Source organism: Mastomys coucha, unplaced genomic scaffold (genome assembly GCF_008632895.1).
Source record: "Mastomys coucha isolate ucsf_1 unplaced genomic scaffold, UCSF_Mcou_1 pScaffold13, whole genome shotgun sequence".
In the NCBI taxonomy this organism is placed as follows: Eukaryota; Metazoa; Chordata; class Mammalia; order Rodentia; family Muridae; genus Mastomys; species Mastomys coucha.
The window spans coordinates 7,717,904-7,727,668 of record NW_022196895.1 but is presented as its reverse complement, the minus strand read 5'-3'; the positions used below and the strand labels follow the sequence as shown (position 1 = coordinate 7,727,668).

General features: G+C 52.3%; 1 protein-coding gene and 1 long non-coding RNA gene across 2 annotated transcripts in view; one reads left to right on the top strand and one right to left on the bottom strand.

Moving 5' to 3' along the window:
- Gata6 (GATA binding protein 6) overlaps nt 1–7,617 on the bottom strand; it is a 34,218-nt gene extending 26,601 nt beyond the window's left edge. The window contains exons 1-3 of the mRNA XM_031364965.1: nt 7,382–7,617; nt 4,898–6,051; nt 863–1,029 (exon numbers count right to left, since the gene is read on the bottom strand). Of these exons, the coding sequence (XP_031220825.1) occupies nt 863–1,029; nt 4,898–6,014 (1,284 nt within the window). The 5' untranslated portion in view covers nt 6,015–6,051; nt 7,382–7,617. The remainder of the gene's footprint in view (nt 1–862; nt 1,030–4,897; nt 6,052–7,381) is intronic.
- Nucleotides 7,618–8,338: 721 nt separating this feature from the next.
- LOC116086841 overlaps nt 8,339–9,765 on the top strand; it is a 3,967-nt gene continuing 2,540 nt past the window's right edge. The window contains exons 1-2 of the long non-coding RNA XR_004117159.1: nt 8,339–8,850; nt 9,287–9,492. This is a non-coding gene — a long non-coding RNA (uncharacterized LOC116086841). The remainder of the gene's footprint in view (nt 8,851–9,286; nt 9,493–9,765) is intronic.

The window sequence follows — 9,765 nt, the reverse complement described above, 5'->3', positions numbered from 1 at the left end:
TCTCTCTCTCTCTCTCTCTCTCTCTCTCTCTCCCTCTCTCCCTCTCTCTCTCTCTCCTTTTCTTTTCTTTCATTTCAAGCTTTATATGTCCTAACAAATGGCTATATTAGCTTAAACATGGAAAAAATATAAGAATTCCCCATACTTATTTAAAAGATGGTAAACGCTTGAACTGGTGACATTCACAATTTGGGAAGACTCTATCTTCTCAAGTTCTGTGCCTATCTGCAACAGCCAGACTTCAACATAACCAATGTTTGAGCAAATAAACTTTTACCATAGTCAGGGCAGTTTAAAAGGCAGAGGAGTGGGGAGCTAAGCCTGGATCTCCAAGGAGGGGCAAACTGCCACAGAGGTAGAACAACTCCAAAGCACTGCCAGACAAGGCTGGGCTGCCGCTGACCCGAGAAGATTCTTGTGGTATCCCACTGGCTGGTCAGGTATTGAAGGGGAGCCTTGCTTTCTCCAAACCAAAGAACACATAAGGCCCGCCGACCTTTCTTTGTCTACGTTTGCTCTGCAGATTTTACCTGCAAACCCAATTTCTTGGGTATCTATTTTGTATACTGGCCAAGAATATCTCTAAATTTAAGGTAGAATATATGTGCGTGTGCTTTAAGAGAGAGAGAGAGAGGGAGGCAGCACCTGGGTTGAAGGTGCAGTTCAGGATCAGAGAGAGCACTGGCTTGCCTGGTATCGAGTTTGATCCAGGTACAGGGAATGGAAGATAAACTGCTACCAGCTGTGTCTTTCTTCCTTCCTTCCTTTCCTTCTTTCTTTCTTTTCTGTTTCTTCCTTCCTTTTCTTTTTTCTTTTTTACTAAAGGGGGGGGGTGCTGCGAGTCCCCTGCGGCGACACTTACCACGCGCTTCTGTGGCTTGATAAGGGGCCTGCTGAGGCCGTTCATCTTGCTGTAGAGACCGCATGCGTTGCACAGGTAATGACCGGTGCCGTCTCGTCTCCACAGTGGCGTCTGGATGGAGCCGCAGTTCACGCATTCGCGGCTCTCCGACAGGTCCTCCAACAGGTCTGTGGGGAGAGCAAGAACCAGAGGCCTGAGAGGTCGCCAGCCCCGCGCACACCACACTCGAATGTCCCAGTCAGGTGATCAGAAACTGGAGGCGCACCCCAGGCTTGGTCGCCCTAGATCCTCTAACCACTGTCCCACACGCTGGAGTCCCCCGGGGGACTAGTAGAACCTCCCAGGGAAGTCAGAGGTCCTAAGAATGACAGAATTTGGGGGAGGGGGGTGATCAGCTCTGGTGCCCTACCGCTCCTCTGGTCGCCGTGCTGTCTAAAGGTTTTTACAACCGAGGCCCATCGAAATTATAAAATGCAACATGTCAAACGCAAGGGTGCCGCATAATATTCAGTGGTCGCTGCCCTCAAATACCCAAGATTCACTGCCCATTCCTTACTATCAAGTAATTTAAAGTATTTTCTGTGCTCATAACACTTCCTTCTTGCGTGCCTTTTCTTCAATTAAAAAAGGACAAATCATATTAAAAATACTGTTCTTAGCACTTATATCAATTAATAATAAATAAGAAAAAGATTTTCTCGGGGAGGGGAAAGGCACATATTTCTATCTAAAATCTATTTTAAATGTTTGTTCCCGTCTTTCAGATCATGCAGTTAGCTTTTGGGACTTGAAAGTAACCTAAAGCTTAATTAAAAACAAATCCAAAATAGTCTTAATTAACAAAAATGATAGCATTTGCTGTTTCTCTGCGAGGAGTTTAATTATAAAAGCACATCAGTTCTCTAAACTGAGATTAAATGTATCACATACAGACTTTGTAAAAAAAACGAGAATCCTTTCTGTTACAAAGAGTTTGAATGCTCTAATTTGACATTCTTCAAGAAATACTTGAGTCACTTTTAAAGTGAATGAACTTTACACTTTAGCATTTTATTTGAAGACCACTGCCAGCAGACAGCACCACACCTCAACCTCCTCCGTGTTTTGAGATTGTGTTGACAGTCAGTAATCTGGTAAAATATTTAAATATGGTTTTAGCATTAAACTGCTTATACCATTAATTTTTACCTTACCAAAAAAAAAAAGTGCCCTTCATTTCTAGAGTTATGCCTTGAGATATAAAGGAAACTAACATCCCACACAAGTGAGTTCAAAGTTATGCTGGGGACACTGGAACTTACAACACATCACAAAGATTTATTCTTCTCTGCCCTAAAAGCCACTATTGACCACAGTAATCAGTAAAATACTCAGGACTTCAAGGACATTGAAGTTAAACAAGGCTTTTGCCTTTGTTGTTGACTTTAAAATGTTACCTATCAGAGAGCTCCTCTACCAGAGTGGAGCATTCCCTGGAAACCCTGGCCATAGGGACAATAAAAAGAGTCCCTGGGGGAGAACTGTGTGGATGCCCCCAGGTAGAACAGAGTTCTCTGCAGTCCCAGAGACAAAATTCAAAATTCTAGGAAGTGTTTTTTTATTATTATTATTATTAAATAAAAATTCTTTAGTTCCTTTTCTGTCTCTCTGCAAGAAGAGCCAGACAGCAATAATTCTAAAATGACAGAAGAAAATAGACTTTAATTATAAAATCTGGTTGTGCTGGGGGTTTGGCACCTCCATCCATCCTAAGTGGCTCCTTGGGGTGCTCCTGGGAAGTGAGAGATTCCAGTCAGATGTGGTTCCCTGAGTGGAGCTGTGCTCAGTGGGAGCAAAGGAAGGCTAAGGGATCAGGGGCTCATCTCAGTGTGAACAACTTCAATCCACCCTACAGTCAGAGGAAGGACATCGAGCAGACTTCTTCCTGTGCAAGTTGCTTTCTGTGCACAGCAGTTTTAGCCTTGGTGTTTGCTCAAAACCACTTACAGGGTCTACCTCCAAATGTGGTTTTAAATAATGACTATTATTACTATTATAATTACAATTGTGGAGGCAGGAAGATGGCTGCAAATTCAAGGTCAGCAAGGGAAACTGGGAAAGACCCTGGCAGAGATGAGGGAGGGAAAAAAAAATCAAGGTAAAGAAACAGGTATGCCTGTGTGATCAAACTTGGGTCTATACTCCTAGTCAATTCTGCCTTACTTTATTATTCTTAGCAGACTGCAAAATCTGGATATTCCCAAGTCCCTTCACTCCAAACCCCCAGTTTCAAAATCTGCTTGAGTTACAGAAGATTTTTCCAACTTTAAACTGCCCAAAGACCAGAAGGGGGAAAAAAAATCAAGTAAAATGTAGGCTAAGTTCAAAGCCAAAAGAATCTTCTATGGTGCCTATGACAGCCTTTCTCAAACAAACCCATTCCTGTCAATGTCTAAAGATGGAATTGTCTCCGCACAAGCTATCTTCCCAGTCAAATGAGATGGTTAGTGGTTCAAGGCTAGGGAAAAGAAAAAAGAACTTAGAGGGAATTCGAAGGGGTGTCAAGAAACAGGCAGAAATGGGGTAGACTCAAACACCAAGCACCCTGCCCCACAAACTCTTTGGGGTTTCCTATTCACGTCCAAAAGCTTCACAACCCAGCTACCCTTTCTCATCCCTTGAAGATTTCTAGTCTCTCGGTCTCTACCCTTGGGAGCCAAATGTGGTCTTTATGTGGTAGGAAGGGTGACAGTCTATCAAGGCTCTGTCAAGTCCCAAGCTATCAGAACATTCTCAACAGGGTCCTTGCTATGCCTGTCTTCCAGGCTGACACTAAAGGTGCAGAAGGAAGGTGCCTGAGAGCTTGGGGGGGGGGGGGAGGAACGTCTTTACCAAGTCTCTAGACCTCTCTGTGTGTGTTACTAGTGAGGAGATGATCAAATCGGGTTCTTCACTTTAAGCTCCTGGGTTTTCTGAACTGAACAACATTCCCATTTAGTGTAATGATCAGAGGCCCTGAAAGGACATCCCTAAACCTAAGTGGGGAGGGGGATCCCAGAATGAGACACAAAGATTCACCGGAAGGACAGTTTGGACAAGTGTGCCTCCATTCAAGACTAACCACTGCCCTCAAGTAAACAACTGCATCTTTTTCTTAGAGGAACAGTTGTCAAACGGGTGAAACCCTGAGAAGGAAAGACTTCTTATGGATGAACCCTAGGTTCGAAACAGGGTGGCTAGAGAAAGAAATCATGCCCTGATCATACCTTCCTCTGCTAAGAGCAGAGCCACTTTCCAAATTAAGTATCTTTCCAAGGTAGCTAGCTGACTGCGTTCTCCACTTTACACTTCAATAGCCTCTGGCTTGGAGAATATGAAGGTAACTTTGTGAGTTAAACTTGAAAGTCCCGGTCTGGCCAAGTAGAAGACACATCCCTGAATCCCACCCAGCAGATGCCAAGCCTGAAGGCCTATCGACCACAGATGTCACAGATGACCATGTTCCCTTTGCCCTCACTGCCTGGGGGGAACATAGATGCTTGTAGATGCCTGGGTCTCGGGGCTTTGGGTATCCTATTTGAATATCAAAGAAAAGGTCGGAGCCCCTCAACTCAGCAGACTGAATTAGAACGAGACTGAATTTGTCCACGTGTCTACCTGATCAAGCACCCAACATCCCAAATGCACCCAGTCCTGGAATCTCACTCAACATTCACCCAAACCAGGATACAAGCAGAGATCCTGTCCCACATATCTCTCAAACTGAAATGCACATTTTTCTCAATTGCCTTGTTCTTAACTACTCACTAAGCGCCCTATGCCACTCCGTACACATCCCCTCCCCTCGGCCCTGAGGTCATAGAAGTGCATTCACCCTCTTTCCTGGACAAGAGAATCCCCCACAGCATCGCTGCTAGCCTCTGAGTCTGCCACTAACACGTTCTAAGAAGTCTCTGCTGGCCCAGATGGACCTGTAGTAAATAGCTGCTCCACACCGGCTGGAGCCCCAGGGTACCTGGCCCGCACCCCCACCCTGCGGCTCGAACTGATCTTTACCTGCGCTGGGGCCTCGTGGCACCGGGAGTGGCGCTCCCGCGCGGCTTTGTAAGCTGTGGAGCACCGGCGTTTCGAAGGGTCCTGCTGGCCAGGCTGGAGTCAGCGGCGCGCCCATGTAGGGCGAGTAGGTCGGGTGATGATGGTGGTGGTGGTGGTACGTTCCGTTCAGCGGCCGCGCTGCGGACAGCGAGCTGTACTGGTGCTCCCGGCCACCCATGGCCGCCAGGCTGCCGCCACCGCCACTCACGCCGCTCGCGCCCGCGCCGCCCGCAGCCACGTAGCCCCCGGGGTCCCGCGCGGCGCCGTTGGCCATGGGCGGGCTGGGCGAGTAGGGGAAGCGAGCAGAGGCGTGGGCCGTGGCCGATCCCGCGCCTCCAGATCCCGGCGCGCCGCCGCCGGCCGAGCCACCCCCGCCATACGGAGGGCTGTCGGCGGAGGCCTGGGGCCAGCCCGGGTGGGCGCCCGCTCCGCCCGCGTGATTGCCCGGCCCGCTGCCCGCGCCCTGCAGGTAGGGCAGGCCGGGCAGCATGGAGCCCACGCGCGTGGTGGGCACGTAGACCGGGGAGCTGGCCGCCGCGGCCGCCGCGGCCGCCGCCGCTGCGGAGTGCACGAAGCCGCCGGGCGCGCCGTCGTAAGCGGCGGGGCCCTGGCTGGACAGGGCGGCGAGGGTCTGGTACATTTCCTCCGGCTGCTCGGCCGCGAAGGGGCTCAGTTTGGCGCCCCGGCTGGACCACAGCAGCTTGCTGGCGGTCGCCGCCTGATCGAGGTCAGTGAAGAGCAACAGGTCCTCCCAAGTGGACAGGGCGCTCCCGGGGCCGGCGACCCCGGGCGCCGCGGCTCCGTGGGCAGCGGCGAAGGGATGCGAGGCGTAGGGGCCGAGCAAGAGCGAGCGGCCCGGAGGTCCCGCCACCGCCTCGGTGTCGAGCTGCGGCGTCCTGCTGTCGCCGGCGCCGCAGGGACCGCGATCCCCGCCCCGGGAGCAGGAGGACGACGAAGACGAGATGGGGGAAAGCGGCGAGGAGGGCTCCCGCGCTGGAAAGGGCCCGGAGTCGCCGGCGTCTGCAGCAGCAGCCCCGAAACGCTTCGGCAGGCACCAGCCGCCGTCAGTCAAGGCCATCCACTGGCCGACGCTGCTCCGACCTGACTTTTGGTCCCTAGGGTGGGAGTGAGGAACAAGACCGTAGTCAGATAAAATGGACTTACTAAGAGGGCAGACTGTCTACAAACGGCGTTTCACTCCCTCACCCACCCCTCCCCTAGTTTAGGGCATTCTTTAAATATCCCGCTTCTGCCCCGTACTTGAGGGGTTAGAAAACAGCAGTTGAGATCTGTGCAGTAGCCAAGAGATCCTGGACAACGAGGGTGCCCTCCTCCGTCACCCAGGACACGTGTCCCCGAGCCCTCCTCTCCCACCCCTCCATAGCATCCATCCTCTGCAAGGCGCGCCAGATCCCAAGAGTGATCTCGAGAGCGGCCCGAAGTTTTCCTTGTCTCAGATTGGCTAACTCTGAGCCGGTGACACGAAAGGGTTTAATGTGCGTGAATGTTGTCTCACCCTGCCTCCCCTAGTGGGTGCCCTTTCTTGGAGTGCCTCCGTGAGAGAGTTCCGCGCGTGGAGATAGCTAGAAAAGGCAACCTGTCCCCGAAAACGAAACCGCCGCTTTTTCTCGGAGCTTCCCGGACCTCGCTGACCAGATCCAACGCGAGCTCCAGAAAAAGTTAACCCAGCCCAGAGAGTGAGAGAGGCCAGGAAAGGCATAAGGATCTAGGAAATAGTGCCAGAAACCCACTCGGCAAAACCTCACGTCCAACCACGTCCAGGCCAACCGCACACCTTAAACACAGACCGCCCGCCTCGCAGCCACCAGCGCGCGCACTCTGGCCGGCCAGGCCACCCCGGCCACCCCGGCCCACCCCATGGTCAACCCCAGCGGGGGAAAGGCCGGATCGTTCTGGAATTGGACATAGTAGGGTGGAGCAGAGCGCAGAGAAAAGGAGGGGGAGACGCAGGAGGGAAAAGGGGTGAGACCGCCCCGGAGCCGAAGCCACCCCAAAGGGGAGAGCAGAAAGAATGACAGGGAGACTTGGAGGGGGTGGGGAGCCAGGCAGGCCTCCACCGGGCTGCTTTTCCAAATCGCCTAGGCTCATCGGAGATAACCATAGTAAAATTAATGCCCACACACAGACCCGGGCAAGATAGCAAGAAAGAAGTTTCTCTGCCCACTGGACTACGGGCTCCCGCCCCTTGGCGCTCTGATAACTCGGAGATAAGCTGCGGGCAGATAAGCACTGGGGGGCGGGTGGAGGCTGGTCCGGAGAATCCCCGGAACCTCGGAGTCCCTGCAGTCCTCTACAGCGAAGGAGGGGACACCCTCGGAACCGATCACAGCCCGGGAAAGGCCAGAGAGCTGGAGGCCCGAGAGCCCGTAACTGATAGGCTTGGAATGGAGAGGAGGGGGCAGACAAAGGAGGAAGCAGTCGAACCTCGAGCGACGTGCGTGAAGGACGGCCGCGGCCGAGGGTGCTCCGGGGCGCGCAGAGTGGCGGAGGGCGCCGGCGGGAGAGCGAGAGTCCGGGGTCTGCCAGTCGCTGCTGGTGAATAAAAAGGAGAGAGGAGGCGCCTCTTACTGCTCTGCCGGAAAACTGCAGCCTGCGCTCCTGATTGGACTCACCGAGCCCTAAACAAACAGCGCTCGCCGAAGGGTGCCTGGCTGTGGGTCGGAACTGCTCTCCACAAGCTGCTGGGTGCGGAGGTGAAGAGAAGGAGGAGGGATCCAGGGGAGGAGAAAAAAGCGGGTGGGGAGGGGAGGGGGAGGGGAGTGCTCAACCCTAGCGGACAATAAGAGCCAGGCAGCCTGCGGGCGTGGGCTGAGCTGCTAGCCCGGTCCGCAGAGCAGGGGCGAGTCCACCCCGGGAGCGCCCAGCTAGAGGACACCAAGGGAGGGAAAGAGGCAACAGCATGCCTGACCTGGCCAGCGACCCATATTCATCCAGAGCTTGAACACATCCCCAGTTGCACACACACATACACACACACACACACACACACACACACGAGTCACACCCGGGGCAGAAGGGGGAGGGAAACTTGGCTCGGGAGGAGCTGGATCTTCATAGACCCCGCTGACCGCCGCCACAGAGGGAGGGGCTCGCCACCTCCTGGGTCAGGGTGTCCCCGAAGTCAGCAGGGGGCGGGGGGAATGCCCAACTGGCCCTCCCAGCCCCTCCTTCCAAATTAAGCCCCCGCCGCCGCCCCCGCAGTTGCTTGTTAACTGACCTTAAACTTTCCTGACCCTATTTCGGGATGCTCAGGTCGTGGGGGCCCTTTGGGAATCCAACGATGGGGGAAGGAGCCCGTGTGTCTTCCCTACCTCGCCCCTGCTCTTAAAATATATACTAAATTCCTGGGAGGTTTTGTAGAGTTCAGGACGACATTCCCCAGCTAACCTTTCGGTTGTGGTGTACCGAAAGGTTCAAACTATGAGCGCTGGGGACCGTCCTGAATGAAAAACACTGCGGTGTCCAAGGACGCTAGTTTGGTTGTCGCGTTCACTCTGAGCTTTCTCTGAACTTCAGGTCAATCAAAGATAACGCGTTGAGAAGGAGCGGGGTACCTTCCCTGGACCCAGAAAGAAATACCATTTCTCCACCCCCAATCTCACACACACCCCTTAGTCGCTCCCTCCAAATGGTTATCACAACTGTGTACAAACTGATACGGTTCCTAGCGGGCCAAGGACTGGAAACGAACACTGGCGGGGTTATCAGTGCCGATCTGTCAGCAACGAGTCGCGCACTGCTTGTCCCGGGCAGCAGCAGTGATATTCGTCTTATTCCTTCGGGCTCACAAACGGGTTTCTTCCGACAAGCTGGACACTGGAAGAGGGCTGCGGGAAGGGAATTGAACAGGCGAAACACTCTTGTGGGAGTGGATTTTTACACGCACACCCCAGGTAAATTAAAGTAAATGTTTTCTATAGATCTTCCTGGAAGCATTTGAACTCTTTTTTGTTGTTGTTGTTTTAGTTTCGTTTGATATTTATTTGTATTGTTTTTCCAACTGGAGAAAGGAGAGGGATCCAAGCAGAGTGAAACATGAGTGCATAGGTGCTCTGGAAAGCACGATTTTGAGAGACCTCATTGTGAAGGGGTTCTTTCCTTAAACTGTACCTGTGTACTGCGGGAGAAGGGAAAGAACTTACTTGGGGGCGGGGGGGGGGGGAAGCCTCCGAATCCAGGAAGTTAGCAAGAATTCTCCCGTTTTCTTTCTACATACATCGTAAATCTCGGCCAAACACTTCTGAATTTTAAACCTGCTACCGAGATGGTCTCTAAACCGTTCTTGCCTAACTGTGTCACTTTTACCTTGTTCCTTTTTAACTCTCCTAGTCACTGTAGCTTCAGCGCGGCTGCCTTTCTTCTGAAAGGCTGAAAGCAGAAAACTCTGGAATGGAGAGGCTAGCTGCTGGAGCAGGATTCGAAGGCTTTACATTTTAACCGGAGTTCGATCGAAAGTTACTACCACAAGAGACAAGACTGGCACAGGCCGGCCCGATTCCCACTGCGGCTTCCAGTGGCTTACTTTGGGTTGTCCGGTAAGTTCCAACCAAATTTTTAAGCGGGTTGGGTTCGGGGAAGTTCATTTGTAAGCAATTCATTAAAGCTTCGGACATCGTTTTTCATTTGAGTCCAATTTTCCGAAATAATGTCTCCAGTTTGCTCTTAAAAGCAAATTTTACAATTCATATTTGCTAATAAAATAATAAATTACTTGGCTAACTAAATTTGGCGTCCTGGCTGTGAACGGCCTTCAAGGTTGAGAGAGATCGAGCTCTGGCGCGAGCCTGGTTCCTGTCCTGGGGTTTTCT